Source organism: Lissotriton helveticus, chromosome 2_1, assembly GCF_964261635.1.
Source record: "Lissotriton helveticus chromosome 2_1, aLisHel1.1, whole genome shotgun sequence".
Classification (NCBI taxonomy): domain Eukaryota; kingdom Metazoa; phylum Chordata; class Amphibia; order Caudata; family Salamandridae; genus Lissotriton; species Lissotriton helveticus.
The window spans coordinates 1114658898-1114683305 of NC_136059.1; the positions used below are offsets into that span (position 1 = coordinate 1114658898).

The 24408-nt window shown below is 40.8% G+C and overlaps 1 protein-coding gene across 6 annotated transcripts in view; it reads left to right on the forward strand.

Moving 5' to 3' along the window:
- The window catches only part of PDE5A (phosphodiesterase 5A), an 869998-nt gene that overhangs the window by 535552 nt on the left and 310038 nt on the right, over positions 1 to 24408 (forward strand). For all 6 annotated transcript variants that reach the window (XM_078675926.1, XM_078675927.1, XM_078675930.1 and 3 more), the window contains exon 8: positions 22035 to 22143. In XM_078675926.1, coding sequence (XP_078532052.1) covers positions 22035 to 22143 — 109 coding nt within the window. The remainder of the gene's footprint in view (positions 1 to 22034; positions 22144 to 24408) is intronic.

The window sequence follows — 24408 nt, forward strand, 5'->3', positions numbered from 1 at the left end:
TATCTTGGTGTTTCAAAGCGAGGGGATTACCACCTGTATGTAGCATGAGGGTGTTCAGGGCTTCAAGCATGTGCAGGGAACATTAATTGAGCAGGATGTTGTAACGGATGTATGACGTTTCAACGCATGCTTTTACCACGCATGCTGTTACAATGCAGTTTTTACAACGCATACCATTACAACGCATAGCGCTTTGGGTGCTGGATAGTGAATAGTTTAATTTACTATTCCAACTCCAGTCCCCGTGGACACTAGGGAAGGTGTTGGATAGTAAATTAAATCTATTCCCTATCCTACAGCGCCCCCCAGCGCAATGCGTTGTAATGGTTTTCGTTGTAAAACCTGCGTTGTAATAGCACTGCGTGGTAAAAGTTGCGTTGTAAAGGAAGTTTCCCGTTGTAACACGCATTTAAACTCACGGCAAAGGAAAACAGCTGATAACGATCACATTAACTGTTTTTCACTGTACGCATCAACCAGGTATTGCAGTACCTCAAGAAATGGTGCATTTCCCCACCTGGGGAAAACAATGTTGTTGAAAAAAAGACAAGAAAACAAAAGTAGCACTTCACTGGCAAACTCTGTTAAGTGGAACTCACTTCGTCTGTTGGAAATACACGTACCTGCTAGACAATGTGCATGGCATCCCGGTGCAAAGAAACAGGGTGCTGCGTCAGCCTTTACCCACCTGTCCCTGAATGGTGGCTGTGGCAGCCCTGCTGTAGAAGATGGCAGCATCAGGCCCAAGGGGGAGTGGAAAGGGCTGTATGTTTCAGGTTTCAGATTTTTTTAATATTATACGCGATGGCAGAAAAGCATTTCAAATAAACAAACCTTGCTGCCCTCGCGCCTGCAATAATTAAAGAACAGTCAGAAATATTCGATGTGCGGGAGGTGGTGGTGGAGCGATGGATGGGAGCCGAAGGTAAATCACCCCAAAGAGTGAGCAGGAAATAAATAATAATCAAGTGGGAGAAGGAGAAGGCAGCTGCAGCCCAAAGAGAGGGTGTGTTAGGGATGTGAGGTAGGGGAAGTGCGTAGCTGTCATACCTGCAACTCCAGCTACGATGAAGAATTACTAAGAAAAGAGTGCTCAGAAACTGAAAATAAAACCTACCGTAAGGTCTCATGTAAAAGGGGCAGTCCTCAAGAGAGTTTACAAAAGTAGAAAAGGAGGTTTCTAGGGATATTAACCAATAAAAAGCAGGTGTTTAGGAAGGACAGTAAAAGGAGCCAATTAAAAACAGGGGCAGTGCTTAAAGCCTATATTCTAGATGCACCATGTCTTGAAGAGACAGTGCATGCACTGCCTAGGTGAGACCTAAAAAGGTGTAAAATAAGATATTAATGAGTTAGTAGCTACAAAAGGGTAAAAGTTTGGTGCACAAGCCCAACTGCCATGTATGCCGGTGGTACTTCGACAAAGGTTGCAGAACCTTTATGACACCGGGTGGCCTAGCAATGGGCATTCTCAAAGGCAGACAACTGGTGAAAGAAATTTCATTTAAAATAAATGAGCACCTACACAGTTGTGTCTTTGTGAATATCCAGATACGTTTGGTATGCAAATCTCACATGTATCTGCACTTCTAAACTCTCACCTGAAAAACCCCAATGTAAGTGCCAGGGATAGTTGACAGACATGCATGAAAACCCACCATTTTAGTAAGGTGTATGTAGGAAGGAAAAAGTGTTTTCGACGTAAAGAAAAAGTATATATTTTTAAAATGTAATATTTTCCAGTCTTTGTATTTTCTTCAATGTGAGGGTTCTAGAGGAGCAGATTTAAGAAAAACAGATGTACTCGATGAATGCATGTGAATAGCATGCTTTGTCAGAAGCATCATCCAAAGATCATAAGCAATGTGTATATGCCTAGGACTTTTGTGAATTAGATCGTAAATCTCTGTAATGCAGAGGCATAGAGTAATCTATCTGGAGATGTACAGTTTCTTTGTGAGTCAGAACTTAAATGTTCGTGTGAATGCAACCTCACACATCCAGCAACATGCACATGAAGAATGCCACATATAAATGCCCCAATTTACAACTCTGCAAGTCCAGCCTTATTTGGAAATGAAGATGAGTGCTTGGCTAACCAGTCCTTAATAAACTGCGCTCTCCTGCAACATATACTGGTGCACTACAGTTCAGTAGCGGCCCGTGGTGGTGGTGCTGCCGGGCACTGACGTGGGGAGGGGCAGGGTGGGGGGTAGTAAACTCCAGAATACGGGCGCACAGAGGTAAGTACACAAACAAATAAATAAAATGAATTTCGTTGCACGCGCTCCGTCGCATTTGGTGATGCAGCGCGCGCAACGAAATGCGCTGCATCGCATTTGGCGATGCAGCGTGCGCAACAAAATGTGTTTTATTTATTTGTGTACTTACCGCTGTGCAGCCGTATTCCTGAGTTTACTACCACCCACCCTGCCCCTCCCCCGCCCCACATCAGCGCCCGGCAGCACTCCCACCACGGGACGCTACTGCTACAGTTGTTCACTTTCACAGCTGCAATCTCTATACGTGGTTATTTCCTAGCCTCTCGGAACAACACTGTTCTACCCTTTGTTCTTAGCTAGCCATCTAAAATTCATATTCTCTCATCTTTCCTTCTGTTTCTATGTCAAAAATACTCAGAACTTCTTTAATGTTCTGTGTCCTTGTGTTCTATGTATGCAGAATTGAAGCTTTGTAACACCAAGGGGATTAGGCATGATTATTTTGGTTACAAAAGTAATATACTGGAAATCTGTACAAACATTGATTTTCTACCAAGAATAGTCATTTAGAGGCAGTCTGCCTCCTATGTGGTTGCCGAGCTTCCACAATGCAAGCCAGCAGTGCAAGAAGCAGGTGGTCAAGCTAGGGAGTGGTAGAGTTGCCTCTGGAATTTTTATTTCATTTATTTAGAAGGTTTTATATAGCACGAACATGACCCCTGTGGGTATCAGAGTGCTTTACACATGTAGAGAGGACTGAGGCAAAGGAAACAGATATTGCTTTCTGATACAGATGGTTGCAAATATATGAAAATAAAAATAGTAAATAAAACAATCATCAAAACAATGATAGCAAGGTATGTACAGCAGGTCAGAAAGTTCTGCTTGGTGCTCATTTCTTTTAATAATATGGTTTCATATGGATACTGGATGTCCCAGACCATTAATGCTGTAGCATGCTACTCTGGGTCATTTGTAGTCTGAACTGCCTTTGGATGGATGGCAGTTGTTAGGCAAAGTCTGGCATAGACTGTCAAAAGCAAGCGGTACGGTGTCTAGTCTCAGATTGAGGATGCAACATTCATGGTCTGGGATAGCAGCACTGCTATGCTTCAGTGGGGTGTAAGGTGCTCAAGATTGCTGTCTTGGGGGATCTTTGAGAGGGGGACAGCCACACGTGACAAAGGGTTCCGTAACATTATGTACTTCAACAGAGGTTCAATCCACAAGTTTCTTGAGCTCTTCACTCCCACAACTGGTGGTGTGAGCACACTGAAAGGTCTTTTGTGTCTGGGAGACATCTGAAAGAAAAGCTAAAGTAGTCAACAAAGTTGGCAATCTGAAAATGGCACTTAACAACATGACCCGCGTTTCCCCACTTTCTTCTAAATTTTGCATCAGTAACAAAATTACAGAAGGCAGTTCTGGTCATGATAAACAACAACACCATTTAACCATGTACCTAATACATTTAATACACACTGTAGTTATAAGAGTTGCACTTCTTGCCTGGGAAGCCCTGCTCATAAAATGAGATATTGTCCTTCCTTGAGCCCACTCCATCTCAAGAACCAGTTTTGTAGGAAATCACACACTCATTTGGAAGTCATGCCTTGTGTTATTTTAACATTTGTATGGGTGAATTAGTAGCATTGACTTTAATCCTAAATCTGCAGGAGAAAAATGTTCATCTGTTCTTTTTTTCAGTCTTTTGTTTCTATCTCTGCAATTTCTTCTACTCTTTCTCTTTTCCTCCAGAGGCGAGGGGGAAAGGAATCCCTTATTGCTCCCCCGGGAAGGAACGTGAGTTCTGATTTTTTCTTTTTCACATTTACGTCGCCCGGGGTGGTGAGTTCACGGGCCTAACTTTCAAGGTATGGTCATATTTATATATTTTTTGCTTTCTGCTTATCATTGCAGCAAATAAAGTGCTAAATCCTCACACTATTGAGGATGTCAATTAGATGGACTACAGCAAGTTCAGTACAGTTTCTTTATGAATGATATGTTTATTGATAGATTAATTACATACCAGATTCCATCGTCATCTGCTTCAGAGGCCTGGAAGACCCAAAACGTACAGCTCAGGCCTCTTTCACTGATCTATCAATCAATAAATCAATCAATCAAAATAAGGTTTATTCGAAATCACGTAGTGAATCATAAAAGCTACAAAATGCATCCATATCAAAATTTAAAAACAATTTAAAACTAAGACAAAAATCTAAAAACAGCCGTAAGTAAAAACAATCGTCCCGGCAGGGTCAATAAAGTTTCTACAACTGCTTCCTATACTTAATAACTGCCAGCAGGAACCGGGACATTACAGCAGATATATACAAGTTAGGTAGCATTTGCAAATACATAAAAGCTGGTCGACATTGCACTGATCTATCATGATCTACCTCTCATTAGACGTGTAACAAGACTTCACAGAATAGGACAACATTGAAACCTTTTTGAATGTCAGGTGGTTTTCAATCATCTGTACAGAAGGGGGAACAGAGTTCCGCAGTAGTGGGTGCAGCATTGTTGATGGCATTGGCCGTGTCCCTGTCTATAAAGTCATGGAATAGCCAGCAGACCAGCCCAGAAGTGGAGTAGGTGTTTTGGCTAGTATGAGCTCTCTTATGTAGTTAGAACTGGTCCATGTCCTATATCTGTAACAGGTTGATTTTGTCACATGTTTTGAGTCTCTTCACTACCAGAGCAGAGATGTTGTTTTCTTCGAGCCAAAAGACTAGGATGCCACAAAATTTGGACCTAACACCAGCACCATCGCTTTTGAGCCGGTCTACTGCAGCCTTTTTTTTTTGTCTATGACTTTCTGAGGTTACTACCAGAAGCGAGCATGCTACATTTGTGATGCCATTCTATGCCACTGGATGATCACATATAATGGGTGTATATACATTTTGTAGAGAGAACTGAAAGAAGAGTAAAACATATTGTGATGTGGTGATGTGATGTATTTCTTTTTTGCCGTCATATGGGGGTGGATGAGGCCAGTGCTTCTCGTGTAAAATAGTTCTCCTCAAATGTGAAAGTGAAGGAGTGCTCAGTCAGTTTGATCATGTTTCAAAGAGGTCAGCAGCAGCATCTCCGAAGAGAGCATCTTCTGAATAATTAGACTTGCCAAGCCTTTCAAGAGGATTCTCTCTCATTGACTTCTGATTGACTATCCAAGGCTGGTCTAGAAATGCAATCCTGAAGTAGACATTATTGTAACACAACCTACCTCCACTTCCTCCATGGAGAGGGTGATCTGGCCTCATATGACCCCAGTAACAATCAACAAATTAACAAGTAGGTACTGGAATCAAAAGTGCCAGAGATCAGTCTAAAATGTCTATCAAAGGGAGAGCTTGATAGAAAGAAACAATTTGAAGCCTAAGATGTTTCCAGATGGATTCATACGGAGCACAAAACAGAAAGGATTAAAAATAATAATTTCTAACACTCTCCAAGGAAGGCTCCAATGGTTAAAACACCTTAAAAAATGTGTAACACGATATTATTGTAATATAATTCTGCTAAAAGAAAATCAATACATTCGCTGTATCCAGTATTCATTCTTTTGCACACAATTGTATATATATTAGTTTACACAGCAAGTTGCAGTAATGTATATTATCTATTTAACCTGAGACTCATCAATCACCAAGCATTATTTTAGCAATTAATCTTCAAAAGTGGATTATGATAAGACAGCATTGGTTTGAATTTTAAGTTTCAAATAGTATAATGACTGTCTTAGTTGTACCCAGAAATAAACAAAAAAGAAACTTTCAATGTCTCACAAATTGTGCACACCAACGTAACCTCTACTTTAATTTATACCAATGTCCCAAGATAGCCAAGAAAGCCCCCCTAAAATAGAGAAATAACCAAGACATGTTGAGGCAGTCGGTTTTTCACATATGTCTTTCATATCAGGTTTTCTTTTATTTTTAATGATATACATATGCAACAAGTATTCTATTGTTTGTCATCTTTTTATGCTTTTCTCTGTCATACTATGGTTAAGAGACTTGAAGGTATTATGCACCCCCAAGCGTCCAGAATAATCTAGAAATCTTGCGCCATCTTACTGATCCCATTCCTTGTATATGGACCACTAATTCAGCCTCCTTGGAGTACAGCTCCATGAGGAACCTTGAAATGTTGCCATGCCCAGAAAGATGATGGCTTGTTTGGGAGGGGAGCAGTGCTGATTGCTGTATTTAGGCTTCTTTGCAGCTTGAGCACATCTTACATCCACAAGCACTGCTGGCTGTCTGTGACCTACATAATGGCCTTTACATCTGCCTGTCAGAACCATTGCCATCAGTACTTTCTGCTTCCTGCCAATCCTTTCTCTCCTCCTGTGGCTCCTCCACCTGCTTGGTCCCCTGCTCCTCCTCATCTCCCTCCTCTTGCTCTTTTCCCTCTTCATTCCTCTTTCCAGAGGCGGATCCTCCGCTATGAAGTAGGAGCGTAGCCTCACTGCTTTTAAGCAGTGAGAAACATAAAATGACTGTAACTTGGAGTTATTGTAATTTTACGTTTCCTGTCCTGCTGCTTTGAGATGGGCAGTTGGGTGTGGCTTCTCTGTTTACGGAGCAGGGCAGGGATGGAGTGGTTTGCCCAGTCCTAAGTGTGCAATGACTGTTTGGTCTGCCCTCTCGGCCACCCAAAGCAGTCAGGCACACCTCTCTGTTCCCCATGCAGACTGCATTACAGCCTGCAAGGAGAACATGCCCACCCCATCAGCGCCTGGCTGATCACAACGCTGCATTGCATTGTTTGTTTGTTTTTATTATTTTTTTTATATCACTTTTATTGAAAAATATAGAAACCGCAAGGCAAAAAAGATACATTACATACAGTACCAAGTCCAAACGGGGAGGAAAAGACAATACAACGAAATCAGCAGTCAATGTAGAGGAGGGGGAGGGGGGGAGGACAGGGGCAAAATCAATGCACATTCAACAAAATCGTCAGGATGCGGGGGGAAAGTGGGACATCTGTGTTATCTACTATAGGTGGTGTACATATATCTCCACGGTAGCCATTCCAAGGTCCCCACACTCTACACCACTTCCGGGGTCGGTCCCGGGCCAAGTACACTGTTTTTTCCCTGAACATGCACCAGTCCATGTTTTCCTTCCATACTTCAACTGTAGGTGGCCTTTGGGATCCCCACAATTGAGCTATGTCTCGCTTGCAATCATGGCCCCCAGGGTCGCCCATTGTGTCTGAGCTGCATTATGATCCGTAGGTTCCCAAACATTCAGCAAACATCGTCTAGCTTCCGGCAAGAGGGCAACCCCCGTCACTTCCTCATTGCATTGTTTTGATTGGCTTTGGGGAGGGAGCCTGGCTGCCTGCTTCCTGCCGGAAGCAAGAGAGCAGGAGCAGAGAAGGCGCAGGACCTGTCCTCGAGGTAAGTTTAAAAAACATTTGTTATTTCCGATCCCCCCATGCACGACACGGCCCCACAGCCCTCCTCGAGCCATGCCGGTCACGACTGCCTCTTTCTGCTAATACTCCTATGCCACCAACACAGAAGTTGCCCTAACAGCAGCCAAAGAAGCAGCCTACTATGTCCCCTTCGGGAAGGTTGTTAGCTGTTCTGCAGCATCCTCACAGTCTATCTAGGAGGAGGGCATCAAAACCCATGCCTTGCCATCTCAACTTTGCTGTACTCACTGAGATTCACATGATATCCTCCTAATTGTTATAGGTGGATTAATGGGGCAATAGTGTTCAGTGGTACAGAGTAAAGTTAGCAGAAACCTTGCACCCTTCAACTCCACTATGTATCAGTATCGGAATTTGACCGTAGAACCATATGGTTTCGCGTTGATCCTGACGAAACGGGAAATGATAGGGGCTCCTTTAGAGAATGATCCAGGAAAACCATCTGTTTCTTAGAAGTACCCCCGAAGTGATCATAACATGTAATCCCAGTTGCAACTGTGGGCTTCAGTTTCTTTAACAGTTGTATTGCCAATCTCAAACTGATTGTACAGATCACCTAATTACCGAACTTCGCCAATGTATGGAGAAGAGTCAAGGTTGAAGGGAATCAACTAAGCATCAAATGTAAACTCTTTCTTAGTGGTAACACAACATAATTGAATGAAGTTTAACATATTTATGTGGTTGTTCTTTATGTTTGAGGTTTAGGACGTTTTTGTTGTTTAAATGTCTTTGGAGTTCAGTTATTTCTGATTAAGGAATTAGAAAATGAACAGAACCGATCCTCAGTAGTAGATCCTTGGACCTTCCATCCCAAACTGAATGGAAATTGTATAATATCACACAGCGCATGCGAGTGCGTTTGAGGAATGGTCCTACTCGGCGAACTTCCAAACTTGTACCGAAATGCGTCAAGCGAGCTTAGAACTTTTAGCCAGAGATTTTGGTGACAATGCAGTTGTGCCCCTGCCTGCTCTCTACCACCGCCCACGTTTCATTCACTCATAACACTTATAACTGGGCACTGTTAGGTTTCCTTAATCGTGCCGGTATTAAATAGTAAGACAAGCAGGCTCATGGAGTGCTCTTAAGCTATTCTAGTATTTATTTAAATGCAGCCTTAGCCTGTTTGTATTTAATATTCTCACAGTAGCAACTTGTTTTTTTTATATTTAACTTCGTGTTTCACACCTGACATTTTCGAAGTACAGTACCTAACTAGTACCCAATTTGATGGTTCGATTGAGCCACCTGTAAGCCACCACTTATTTCAGGATCAAGAATTCAGGTGACTGAGCCTTCATTCTGGCTATTTGGTTTTTTGGGCGTCAGTACGAGAGAATGTTTACTTCTTATCAGAAGGATTTTAAGAAGCAAAATTGTCAGCTAAACAAAATTTCAGTCAGTACCTGTTTTTATTACCACCCACACAGCTTGCGGCACGATATGAAGACTCTTTTAAATGTGTGGTGGGAATATGAAGAGGTAGGAAAAATGAAGCAAGGTGCTACCATTAAAGTTCATGCCACAGGTACATTGCATGAAAACCAGTGGGATTCATATATAAATCAGTCTGCTGGTTTGTGTACAGTAACAATCAATAAAAAAGCAAATACATAGGTAAACACTGGTTTAAGGTGTGTGGTATTTAAACCTATCATACTGGTATATATCAAGTGCACAATGCAGTGTCCATTTAGTGCATTTGTTAAGTAAACTCAGTACTGACTTGATGTGTGGCATAGTGGTGCACGCAATGTATTGGTTTGCAGGCAATATGCACTATTGATTTGCCTGCAAAATGTACAGGATCATATGTGACTGTTGCGGTTTCCATGCACATCTCACTGCTATGCAAGCTAACACACAAGTTCTAAATATGTAAACTACTGATTTAGAGGAATGATATTTTGGTTTGCTTCCATAGTGCACTGGTTTCATGCAAAGCACACTGGTGTGCGTGTATGTTATAATGATCTGTATGAGTGACTCACAAACGGACATGTTTACGTTTCTGGTTCAGATACATACTATATTGGCCCACTCATGTAAAATGCTGGTTTGCACAGGTAAAATATTGATTTAGATGTGCAGCCTGTTGGTTTGCATATTCAGATGTTGTACTGGTCACTTGCATAACCTGTTGCTTTGCATGTGTACTATACGTATTTGCATGCATAATGTACTGGGAGACATGCATCCTTGTATGGCTCCCATGCATAGCTAATTGGCTAGAAAGCAGAACATTCTTGCTTGTATAAATAAATACAATGCTGTGTGGGCATTACCCAAAGTGCATATATTTTGTACTCCCCTTCCATACCATTTGTTGTGTTTACCAACCACTCTGGTTAATCAGCATCACACGCCTGAGTTTGAATGGAGTTTACTATGTAGTATGTGACTGATACCCTGGTGTGCTTCTACTACACTATGGGGTGACTCAACATATTTCAGGGGTGGGGAAGCTGAAACAAAAACAGGGGACAGAAGATGTCTGGGAGCTGAAGGCTCAGTGTTCTCGTGTTATACATGTTGGTTTGTTTTAGTTTATCCATTTGAGGAAGAATAAGCAGATTGCAAAACTGGTAGAATTTAAACATATATTCGTACTATTTTCAGTAGTATTGAATTTAGTTGGAAGGGAGGTTGTGCTTAGAAAGCAGCTTCAAATTGCGTATACATTCGAAATATTGGTATAGAAAACAGATGTCAGGGCTTACAATGGTTCCTTATCAGCTCTGGTAAATGTCTTCATTTTATAAAAAACATCTCATGGTATTTTTTTAGGTCAGTATAGCATACTCTTACAATATAATTCATTTGATTTTAGGGAACATCAGGCCTCACATTATTTGTTGGTTAGAAAAACACGTTTTTTAAAGAAATGGCTGTTCTTTTTTATTTAATTGAACTGTCTACAGTTCATGTACTTTTTCACCGCCTGTGCCGGTGGAATTGGTTTTGTGGGACATTCATCAATGGAAAACCTAGATTCAGATAATGTTATGTTTTCCATTTTTTGCTTCTGCAAAACAATTCTTCTGAAAGCATTTCAGTGGAGAATTAGATCATGTAACCCTTTCGTAGTCTAAGTATTAACTATTTCCAAGTTATTGTGCTGATATTGGTATTAAAAAAATAAAAATAAACACCTTTGACTGTATTCCAACCACATTATCACTTTAAAACAAAACAGTTTTCTCTTAATTGCCTGCTTCTAAATTTCACAGACAGCATTCCAGTCTCATAGGCAAACCTGAACCTTATGAAAAGATTGCCATACACATGAAGCAACCCCTTATTTTCTAAAATAGGGGACTGATTTCAGGTTGTATGGTTAATGTAATCCATGATATGTAAAGAAAGTGTTGAGTCCACCACTACAGATGTGTCCACCAGCGGAAGGTCTGGTCGGGCAATTATCCCTGTCATGCTAACAGTACATTGGCAGTAATTATGCCTGTGGATTCTTCTACAGCTAACAAACTTGCTTAGCAAGAAATACCATTTATCCCAAAAATATGTGGGCATACCATTATCACTCACTCAATGCAAAAGTCCACATTACCAGCGGCATGGTGCAAGGGGTGTTAGTCCCATACAGCTAAACTGAATGATACCGAGGGTCCTGTTAACTCGGTGGGGCGCAGGGGGGGCGGGTGCAGAGTCAATGGGGGTGCAAGTCAAACCGCACAAAGTCCCTAAGGAAGGTGGAATTACCCAGGGAATCAGTAACTCCGAGTCCAATTCCCCCAATAATTCTGCATTGTCGATGACCAAGTCCTCCAGAGATCTCAACTGCTTTCAGCAGCCGAATTCTCTGGGGGAGACAGGACATGTGTGTGGTAATTATGTGGACCATGCAATTCCCAATGAGCCAGTAATTCTATTACGAACCACATAAGTAATTCCAGGGCATTCATAATCAGGTCCTCAAACTTTGTTGATTCTCCAACAGTAGTTCTAACCTGATCAAAACTCTCACACTCACATGCATCATTGTAACATTTTGTGATTTCTTAATTGCGAAAATTAAGGAATCGTAATTAAGAAATTGCAAAATGCTATGCATTAAGAAATCGCAATTTTTTTTGCGATTTCTTAATTTTCCTTAATTGCGATTCACAATTTGCGAATGAATGGGAAGCCATTCTCATTTTGCGATTCGCAATTAAGGAATCGCAAAATGAGAATGCTATTTCATGGGTGCAGGGGGGTCCAAAGGACCCCCCCTGCACCCCTGAAATTAAACTTTAAAAACATTTTTCACACACACATGCCCCAAGGGCATGTGTGTGTGTAAAATGAAACTTTCAAAAATGCACTTTTGTGCATTTTTGAAAGTTTTCGCAAATTACCATGAAGTCCAACTTCATGGTAATTTACCTCTTCCAATTTGCGAATTCGCAAAAAAAAATGTTAATGCATTGCATTTAAGAAATCACAAATTGCGATTTCTTAAATGCAACCGCAATTTAAGAAATCGCAAATTAATTGCGATTTCTTAAATTGCGAAAATAGCAAAAAGTTTAATGCATCTCAAAAAAGGGATTTGCATTCGCAAACGGCCGAATTTTGCGATTCGCACCGTTTGCGAATGCAAAAACCCTTGATGCATGTGGGCATCAGTGTCTATAACCCTTCTGAAAAAAAGTTCCACAGTGTCAATATAAAGTATTTTTTCTTTAATCTCTCTATTCACGTCTTTGCTCCAGGGGGCAGAGAACCCTCTCATAAACAGGCCAAGGGCTGTTCTGCAGTGAATTTACTTTTGCAACCACCACTGTAGGCCTCTGCATCAGATCAGTGACATACTCAGAAATCCGAAGATACCCCTACATGACAATGTTTTCATTCTAAGCTGTTGTAGGTTCAGGAGCCATAAGTATGCTCTTTTTGCCTCCACGCCCATGGCAGAGACACCATTGGAAAGGTGAGAGTGTCCTGCCTTCTCAGCAGTGCCTCTGGTGAATGGATTCCAGCTCAGGGATTGAAGTAGGACCACAATGTAAATGTAAATGTATGTGTCTTGTAAAGCGCACTGCTGCCCTGAGGCGTTGTGGCGCTGTAGACCGCTGGGGAACCCGTCCTGGCTATCCCTGTGAGATGGTCCCTACTGGGTATCTCCAAGGTGAAACCAGGCATCCCCGGCGAATGTGGGGGGCCGTTGTAGAGATGAGGCAAGCTAATGCCCAGAGTTGCCGAGTGTGATCCCTGGTTAGAGTAGGCACCGAGGTGAGAATTATCGAGTCCGCTGACCCTGGTCCACGACCCTGCCGCGTCTGGTATTGAACCCTGGTCCCGGGCCGTTCTCTGCTTCCGGGTCTGCCACCTTTAACCAGTGAGCCACACCACTCCACGTGTACATGAATAATTTCACTCATTAGCTATTAGGAATTATAATTAAGCTGAGCAGTGCTACCGTGGCATAGGAGCTGACTCGCTATTTCCTAAATTAATCAAATTTTCCCCATTCCTGCAGAATTATTCGTATATAACTCCACCCAATTTGCCCCCAGTCAGTGGCAGGAAAATCATGGGCGTATTTTGTGCATCCAAGGATGAGTTATCTCCTTTGACGGGGAGACACTTCCTACATTTTATAATTCCCTGAAGTCCAGTGGGATTTTTCTAACCATAGGGCCCATTGGAAGTACTTGTCCAATTAGCCCTCCATGTGCAAAGAAAGTCTGGGGGTTATGTTATTCCTGGGGCTTTTGGTCCCTATGTAAGGGGAACTACTTTTCCCATTTCCATGTTTCCTTGTATCCATAATGCTTTTTCCAACCCTCAAACATCGATTTATGAGTGCCAAGAGGTGGGAAAAGCCCACTGGACACACTGAAAACTTCAAATATTTCTGCTTAGACTTTGTGGTTCTGCTACAATCCCTGAGCATGTTTTCCACTTGAATGAGAGAACTTTGCTTGAAGGAACAGTCTGCATGGAATTCATCAACTATGGCCCATCTCTTTGGCACAGATAGGGAGATAAACCACCATGTTACCTAGTGGGCTTTCTACTCCTCGAGGAGAGTGCAATTAATTGGTGGGTTAGGACCTGATTTACCTCCTCATACCCTGTGCCGGGGCAGTACCTCCAATTATAGGTCACTGGTCCCACTCTGAAACATGCTTGGGGATTGCAGCAGGAGTGACAAGCCCTAGTAGAAATCCTTTTCACTACGCACCATATGTTATCTCACACAAACCAATGCACCTGATTTATGTGTCAATTGAGTACCAATGTAATAATAAACGTATTTATACCAGAAGTCATTTTTATAATACACAGCACATCATAGCTCACATAACCCAATACAACTTGCTGTGTGAATAACTGCCGTATGCCCACAACATATCCAGCATGCTTCATACACAAATCAACGTAGTTCCTCCATGAAATACTATTGTTTACACAAGCCAATATGTGTCTCAAAAGAGGCAATTCAGTTTTGGCTTATTTTGCCCTTCATAAAAAGAAATTTCCAATGGCAATTTGTTTTTGGTATTTAGTTACTGTAATATAGTTGTTCTGTTTTCTGACAGCCATTGTGAGTGAAGGGTAAAGTACAGCTTAAAATCATTTATTTATATTATGAGATCTTCTTAGCGACATTGAATAGGGGAAATTGTTGATAACTTTGATGTAGCTGTTGATTAGCTTGATTGCAGTGGAAAGCAACTTTTAGCCATTTTCCAACCTGCATTTGTTGTTTGACCTGTCACGAGTCCCAAAACACCAAAGTGATTTTTGCATCCTTCCAAAGATCTATGTTAACACAATGTTTATCTCAGCATTAGATTCAATAAATCTGAGACACATATGTTTTCATCTTTAACAAATTTGGCTAAAAAAGTGAACGTTAGCTATTTAGTAGACGGTTTCTGCTTGCTATGCTCATTGTGTATATTAGTTGGGTAGACAAACACTCAGTCTTGTAACTTTTCAAGGGCATTGCTAAAGAAAATACATTACACAATCTAACTTAGTTTCTGTGACTTCCTTTATCACTTGGCATTGCTTGGCACGGCAATTGGTTTGCCTAATTATTTGCAATATTTTATGTTGCTGGTTGACTTAATCCTTATTTATTACACTTGCTGAACTGATCGCTTTTCAGCGAACTGGCACTCCATCCGACAAAAACTTGTTTGACTTGGTCATGCTGTGAGCCAACAAGGTTAGAATGACCGTGTTTATTCAGAAATGATCAACTGCCATCTTGACATTGACCAGAAAGCAGATCCTTTAATACTGGAAAACCACAATGCCACATTATGCTAAGACTTCTCACTCTAATGTTAGGACAGATTGGTGTTAGCAACATGCTTGTAAGAGACTGCCTTCCTTGCCCCTCTTCCCTCTTTGGAGCCTCTAGTAAGGATATCATGTGTTATTTCTGTATTAGTGCCTCCCTCAGGATATTCAGGATCCAATCAAGTCAACGCAGTTAATGAATATCGTTTATCTAGAAATAATATTTTGAGGTTATTAAAAAATGATTAAGTATTCTATGCTTCTGCATGAAAAATCAATTGTTTTTTTAACAAAACAGGAAGACATATTCAAGACATTGAAGTACAAACAAAGCAAGGTCACATATATACAAAAACCCACCAGATAAGACTTACAAGTGTCTGATATATTTGAATCCACAAAAGGTCCCATGTGTTGAGCAATACAACTCTGAGTAACAACCCAAATATTAAGAGCAAAAATACAAGTGATTGTAATACAATGCAAATTGTTCTACTTTATATGAGCTGATGTGTGTAAACTGCCAAGATTTTGGTCTTTAAACGCTAAACATTCATGAGACCATCTTCATGACTATATTTGTTTAGAAGGACACTTACAAAGAAAAATGGTACAACACTTTATTCACAATTTCTCAAAATCAGTGCACAGAAAAACCATGTGTGTGTGTGTGTGTGTGTGCCACTGCATCCACATTGTACAACTCACAACATAAAAAGTGGGTCAAGGAAAGTGTACAGTGGCACGCAAGGCCATGCAACCCTGAATGTTTTTCAATGGAGAATTATCGATTCAAAGGGTGGTAAGCAAGTGCCTGACCAACATTTGTAAATCTATTTACATGCATATTGTGCTTGCATACAATACATAGCTACCGTTTAATATTACATTATGGTAGTCTTAGAAAATCCGACAGTAGTAACTTGTATTTTATATAATAAACCACTTACATATAGTAAATAGAAACTTCGATGTAGACAATACCTACAAGTCCAATGCAACGTACTTTAAATCTGTAAATCTGTGTTGTATGAAAGATGTATGTAAGCCAATACTTCCACAGATATATGCTTAGGTGTGGGCTTACCAAGAAGTAAAGTAATACCCAATTTTATAGTGCTGAATTGGTGTAGAGATACAGCAGTTAATATACAAATTAAATGTGTGGGCAGTCCCCAGCTTCAGGAACAATTTATGGAAACAAAAGTACAAACAAATAGGCAAAGAAAGACACACAAATATAAAATACAACTCCTGATGTATTGTACAAATGAGCCTAGCACGAATAGCGAGTGGTATAAATTCACCTAACAGCAGCGTCGTCAAAGTCTATTTACTACCTACAATTGTGAAGTAACCGGAAGTGAATATTGAAAAGAGGAAGTGAATCAAACATAGAAAGCTCCACCATCTTGTAGCAGTGTTGAAAGAATGTACACCTTCTAATTAAAAGCCCTTTAAAATACTCTCAAAATAATATTGTAAATATATGTAGGTAAACTGAATCCATAAAACAAAATCACAAACCAAAATACCTTTTGACAGAGCAAAATTGGAATACATACCAGGGAATACATCCTCGAGGAGTAGGACAATGAAGGAAAGTGAAAAACTGGTTCCTTCATATTGGAGTGGTGTCATCTTCCCGAATTAGAAAGATGTGTCGGAAGGACAAAAGGAAGAATTATTAAACAGCAAAACCTTTATGGGAAAAAACCATGATTAACATAAGAGGATTATAGCCTATTTAAGGCAGCCATATATAAACCACAAGATTTGTCGCAACAGTTCTAAAGTGTATCAACAGAGAATTACAATATGGCCAGTGAAAAAACTCTACTGAGGTATTAAGTCCTTTAGTGTATGTGTTCACCTGCCAAATCCTTTTGTTCCCGCCAAGTGTCAACAGGAATTCCCGGTCACTTATCTGTGTGGAACATTTGATGGTTTCAAGCACGCACTAATTCATTTCATTGCATTGATGACCACAGGCTTTGTAATGTTCAAGGCGCTTTTTCCACATTGCATTGTATCCTTGATTGATTTTGTAGTATTCTGAGTTGAGCTTCCTGTGTTGCTTTTCCAATGTAGTGAGAATTACTAGGGCATTCTTTAAAATACATTACATTTTTGGTTGCACGATTCGACCTGTTTCACACGACCTTTTGTGAATTCAAACATATCAGACACTTGTAAGTCTTATCAGGTAGCTTTTTGTACATATGTGACCTTTCATCTATTTCTTTGCTCTTCCTTGTCTTGTATAGAATGTATCCATACATGTTTAACGGTTATTATTAAACCTATTGATTTTTTACACAACAGCACAGTATACTTACCTATTTTTTTTCTGTGCCCTTAAAAGATTCGTTCTACATAAATGATAGTCATCAATTGAGTTGGCTTGATTTGATCCTGAATGACCAATCTAAAACTTATAACAAACAATTAATTTGAAATAATTCCTTCAGGAGATTCTTGTTGTTCACATTATTCACCCATCTCATGAGGAAAGTTTAGGTTATCCTATTTTGTTCTAGTTCCCTCAGTATAAACCCTTAACCTCATCTTTTACCTGCCAGCCTATGCTCATTCATGCTGGCTGTGTTGGGACTGCCTTACTTTATTGAATGTTTAGTTCACTTCAACAGTGTTTTATCACAAAATAATGTAAATCCAACATATAGTTGTAAAAGGTGGTAAGCATGGAATGCAATGAAGAGCAGTTAGAGTTGGATATGTTGCAGCACTGCAGAGATAATAATGGTGAAGACATTCACACTTCTAGATAAACCCTCTGGAATGTTGCAGGACATATCTCACCAAGTTAAACCTGGCAGAATATGTCCATGAAAAAAATCGGGAATTTTAGAATTAAGTGGAGTGGCACTAATTTCTATGGTGGTACCCTATTCTTCAGCGGGACCTGTAATAGTTAAATAATTCTGCAACCTCAAATTACCAAACCACAAGATACAAGTAATCCTAAGGATTTCTTGCATTGCTGTGCATGATGGGTTATGTTACATCTTAAACAAATACTCAATCATCACACGTTGTAGCTCGTTCAATTCTTTTGTCTCATATATGTAATACCACTTCCAGCTCCAATACCGCTACCATTATCACCATTTTCATAGAAATACTATCAATACCAATACCAACTAGACCACCAAATATACCACTAAAACCACCACAACCATTGCCACCAACACAAATGCCACAAAAGTATCATCTCAAATACCACCAGTAACACGACCATCAATGCTACAACTAAACTTCCCACCACCAAATCTACTAGCATTATCAATACTATAAACGCCACCACCAACAGTACCATCAATATCAATAACACAAACTCCACAAACAGTACCATGAATACACCACTACCAATAACACAGCACCACCAATACAGCAACAATGAACACCAACGACCACAATTTCTAACTCCACCACAAAATACCAATACCACAATAATCACCAGCAACACACCGCCACTACTTGAATATCAACACCAATCCCACACCACCACCAATGGCAGACCACAAACACCACACCACTATCAATTCCATCACCACCAAAAGCACTCCATCACCAATACCAACACCACCATTAATACAACAACTGCCACCAGTACTGACACCTGTGCCTCCACCTCCATTACCACTAATGCCAACACCACCAAAAGAGCCACCACGAATATCACAAATACAAACCAATAGCAATATCTCAAATGCCACCATTATCACTACCACTAGGAACGCAGCCAACATTACCACCACCAATACCACTGCTACAACTATTACCACAGTTACCATAGCTATTCGATTGCCTACTATTTTCTTTACTGAGTCCTCCAGCCCAAGCAATATCATTGAGTTGCACAATTCTCTAGTTGCAGCATGTCCCACCCAGTGACAAATTTGAGCCGGTGGTTTCCGGCATTTAATTGTCAACACCTGCGCTTGTGACAGTCTGCCACAAGGTGGCTCTGTCTGGATAATTTATAGATTACCACAACAACAGGTAATTATTAATTCAATAATCATTAAAAATACCTATGAGCTGCTGCTCAAGCCATTCTTATAGCCTTGGGGGCCAGGAATAGTCTGAATTGTCTCACTTGTACGACTGTGATGTTTAGTATTTGTGTAGGTTCTGTAATTGGCATCGCTGGCAGGGGCAATGAGTGCTGCAAGCTGCAGTGGCCTCCTGACGAGAGCCCTGGCACTTATTTGTTTTACAAACTAAGCACTGGTCCGAGCCAGTAAAGGTCGGAAACCTTGCAGCTGTAAATTAGCCCAGTTGTGTGGGTCAGCTTTTAATTGGTGCACCTGACTTTGCCAAATTTAAGTATCCCATTCTCGCACAAATTTGCAAGCACAGGTAAATCGTTTGCTTACCCTTAGTTTTAATTCAGTAGAAACATATATTGTCAGTATTGCTGCATACACCACACCTCAAAGAGTTCTGATTTGATCAGCCTATCAGTTTATGTAGTGTAGAGAAACATCTGGCCTTAAGGATGTCTACATGCCATAAAATATTAATAAAATCAGTCTCTAGAATTGCATTAATTCAGGTGTTGATGGCTTTGTGGCTTCACTTGAGACGGGGGTCACATGGATTGATCTAGATTGGAGTAATTCCGCAGAGTACTAAAAATCTTAGATCCAGTGCTTTGAGGGTATATTTTACAGAGCATCTATTTGTGGTCTTTGGAATTTGGTCCTTATAGTTTTATAGTAACCTTTTAATTTGTTCCCCATCTTCCTAATTATAGACGTATTTGCCATAGTCACTGTAGCCCTCTGATCTGACGTTTTCCTCCTGTACATCTTACAAGTACAATTTAACTGATACATAATTGCTTCCACATCACATTCACAGGTTTTTCTTCTCACATGTTGCCTGATATCTGAGTATTTTCCACCTAGCTTCTATCATTAGATCCTCTCTCGGCTCACAGCCTGATCTCTTCATGTCTGCCCACCCAACTTCCCACCTCACTTTGCCTTCTGGTCCTCTCTTTGTGTTCATTCAATGGGCATCTTTATATGTTACAATACAGAATTACACATATTTGAAAACACATGCTTCCAGTTTTATGTAAACAGAGATAAAGGATATGTGCAAACATTTGTTTCTATGAATTATTACTGAAACGTTGCAGCAGCTAAGACCGGTACTTCCTTATCGTTCATAGTAGTCAGAACTTAGTGGTCTGTTGTCCACGCTGAAGCAACTACTGCACTTGTTGTATAAACTTTCTCCAGTTTGAGGAAACATCTCCAGGTCCCCATCAAGGTTGAAGTGTCCATTCTACCAACAACAGACCTCACCCACACACACATTGCTAGCATACAGAACTAAATGCATTTAACACACTGTAGCTTCATCCACCATGCCACGGTGCCATTACCTGACTTGGTGGTACGAAAATAGCTATTTGGCCACAAGCCTTCCAATGCTGTGTTCGATTATGTTCCAGCCTTAGAGTTCTCACAACCAGCATGTGAATTAAAACATACAAGAAACAACAGTGAACGTAATGTGTACAATATTGCTCATATCACAGAGACCAAAATGAAGGTCCCTCCTCCCACAGCCTAAATTGAATGTTAATTAGAACATTGGAATGTTGGGAGCTCCATTGAAAACAATGGAGTGCTCTGGGCTTATAATGGCTGGTATAAGCCTGGAGCTCCAACATTCCAAAGTTTCTTTGTTCACAGCTCTGGCTGTGAACAAAGGCTTCAGGGAACCTGAGAGGATTCCAACCCCCTCACGCTCCCAAAATGCTTTGTTTTTTTGTTAGAACATTCTGTCCTCTAGTGACAGAATGTTCTAAAAGCCTTATAGCCCATCGTAGATGGGCTATACCGCTATTAAAGTCCCTCTCCCTTGTTAAAGGCCCTCGCCTTCGGCTCGGGCCTTTAACGCTGGAGAGGGCCTTTAATAGCCGGTATAGCCCTCTACGGCGGGCTATAAGGCTATATAAAATACCTGATTAACCAATGAATTAGAGTAGAAACATTACTGGGACAAAATCCCCACAACCAGACCAGGTGTAGGAAGAAAGAATCCAAATGCCATGTGGTACATCTGTCACTAGTTCACATAAAATCCTTGCCAAAGATTTCATCCTTGTTCGATTCATGCAAAAAGTATGTTGGACGATAAAGACTTTTTTCAGTATTGATTGATAGGTCAAATAACATTGTGTTTTTTTTGTTGCACCATTTCCCCCTCCTTTACAAACAATTTCTTTGATCAACCACATCCACATTCTTGAATGTCATAATCTTAGATTTGTGTCTCTCCATGAGATTACTCAGTTTTAAACATAATTTTCTTTAATTAAAAAAACATTATTTTTCAAGAAAAAAGCAAAGCGGTATACAATATAGAGTTGATGCAAAAGGTCTTCTTAACATGTCAGAACGAAGACTTTTAAGACGTTAGCAGATGGTTTGCTGAAAACACGTTGGTTTCCTTACAGTTCCTTCAGGAAGACCATGTATTTAGTGACTGTTACATTATGAATACGTTTCTGTCCTGAGATCTTTCAATTATCCTTCTATAACTACATATATGGAAGTGAGATCTGTATCTGCATCGAGAGGTATTTTGAGTGGTGGTGTTAATATGGTTCTTTATGGCTGTAAGAAGGGGCCTTGTAAGAACAATAAACAGAGAAGCTTGCCATGTGAGGAAATCTGCCCTGTAATCCAGTAAAGGCTGTAAAAATCAATGTATGCTAAGTATATTTGCACACTCGAACAAAACACCTCTATTGTATGGTGGTAGCCTTAGTATGTATGCGTGTTTGAGGGCGCATGATTACATATGCATGTATTTCCCCATACTACAGAGCAAACAGGCGATGCCCCCCGCCCCCCAAATGATGAACTCCCTTGCTAGCACATTGGGTGACAACTCAAATATTACTTACATAACTATATAACAATGGTTTCCTATTCCCCCCAAAAATCCTCTAATTCAACGACTTTGTAGTTCTGCCTTGCTACCACTGACTGCATGATGCAGAATAAAGACCTTTGTCCTCCTTCCCTTCTCCCACAGGGACTACAAAGTGAGTGAAATCAACTACATGTATGCACAGTATGTGGCCAGGACCATGGAGCCTCTGAACATCCCAGACGTCTGCAAGGACAGGAGATTTCCATGGACTGTGAGTAAACGGCACATGAACATTAATACTAATTATGATTCACTTTTTGATCCTGTTCTTCAAATTTCATTGGAATTTTAAAGTTAATGTCAAGGAAGATAGATATATTTAAGTAACTTATCAGAGAGGCACATTCTAATGAGAGTGGATGGCTGTGACAGATGCTGCAATATTTTTGAAGCATTTGTTGAATTGCACGCCCATCAACCAACAGCTACAACACAGGACATATACTTTGCGGTCACATCTGGGGTATGGAGTGCTATATAAATGGTTCATTGTAATATACCAGTGGTTCTTAACCTGTGGTCCAGGAACACCTGGGGGTCCGCAAAACCTACCCGGGGGGGGCCACGACTGTTTAGAAAATTAAATAATATTAACATTTTAACAGTGTTTATAAATACGCAAAGTAAATTGTAAAAGTGAACTATTTACAACATTCTATAACTGTAATGGAGTCGAAATTGGAGGCTAAAAGTTAAGTTACTAACCTCAGATTGATTTGCGAGTGCAGTGGAAGTGCATCAAATGTAAAGTAGTATGGAGGATGAGTGGCCTCAATGGAATTTAGAAACACTTAGAAATTAAAAAATGTATTTTGTTTATATTTGTGAATTAAATAAAATATTTCATAATTCTGTATTTGTCTGATGATTGGTTCTGCATTTTGTGTGTATTGTTTTGCCGTTCAAATCTTAAAAAATGCTTAGGCTGGGTTCTCGGCTTCCAGCAATGATTCCTTGGGTGGTCACTGGATTCAAATAATGATTCAGAGGGGTCCCTGGGTACATAAGTCAAAAGGTTAAGAACCACTGTAATACAATATAGATTCCTGCATCAGGTAGCATATTTCATATCAGCACACGTACAAACACACAGATCCAATCCTTGAAGAGGAGCTGAGATGTTTAAGGCATGGGCAGAGTGGGCAAGGACCCAGGACCCCCACCTCCAAAGGTCGCCCTGGGAAAGGAAGTATTCGTTTTATTATCACCATTGTCTATTTCTTTGCCTAAACTACTCTCCTGATCACTGCGTACCTCTACCTCTCACTCATTCTCTCTCTATCCAATGTCATCTTGAGGATTTTCGGGGGCAGAAGGCAAGACACAGTCAGTTGGTTTTCAGTGACCCCATTTCTGAAAGTTTAAGTATAATTCAATGTTTTTGCCATATTACGGGCTTGTATTAGCAGAAAATCCATAATACGTTTCAAAGTTTTTCCGAACATGGAATATGTCTTGCCTGGGCCCTAAAAATCCTAAAGATGACAAAAGGAATCAAGGGGACCAAGCGCATTTGTAACCGTGTGAGCAAGAGAAAGGATAAAGTAACAAGCATAACCAGGGACACATATCCAAGTGGACCTTTTGTTTAGACTGATACTCAGCATAATTCACACACCTATCCTATTTGTTATTTTTGTAGAACCGGCTTTTTGGAGACCCCCCCCACTGGGAGAGTCAAAGCCAGTGGTGCAGGGAAACGCCTTGAATCTACGGGTCCTTCTTGCATCAATCATACATTACCAAAGAGACCAGGACAACCAGCCGTGGAGGGAAGCAAGTAATTTATTAGCTCGAGCTAAGGACAGAGGTCTCAGAATGGTACAAAGACAATTCTACGGAGACTGCTGCTTTACTTCACAGCATTACACATATTTATAGCGCTAGCCACGCCCATTTACACAATACAAGTTCTGCTTTATTCTTTAAGTTCCTCTTTTGACATGTTCTCCGTCAGCCTCGCATGGTGTGATCATGCCGGGGCACATCTGTCCCTGTATACACAATGTCCTCAGCCTCGTGCTATCTTGCCCAACCAGCGTGATCAAGTGGCATGGCCGTCTGCTACCTTGCTTCATTCAGCGTGATCATGAGGCATCGCTTCAAGCTTCTCCTTTCTCGTTGTGGTCACAGGGGCAGTTGGCTCGTGACTGGTCGGATTTACCAACAATGGTCAGGAAGTAGCCGAGTCTCTGGCACAGCTGGGGCAAGGCACACGGGCGATTTCTCGGAATTGGCTCGACCACAAGGAGGAAAGAGGGTTTGAGCAAGCTTCAGCAGGGACATGAAAAGCAATTCTTCACCAAGTTGCCGAGAGCATGGCAACACAAAATGGAGTCTTGTAGGTACTACGAAAATTCAGTTCAACATTTTAGTGTAAATATGCTCAAACTGTTGGTCGTGCACCTTAGTGGGTTTCCTAAAGAGTGTTAATAACAGTGGCGGCCGGCGCAGGTAAGCGGGGTTGGAAGGAGGG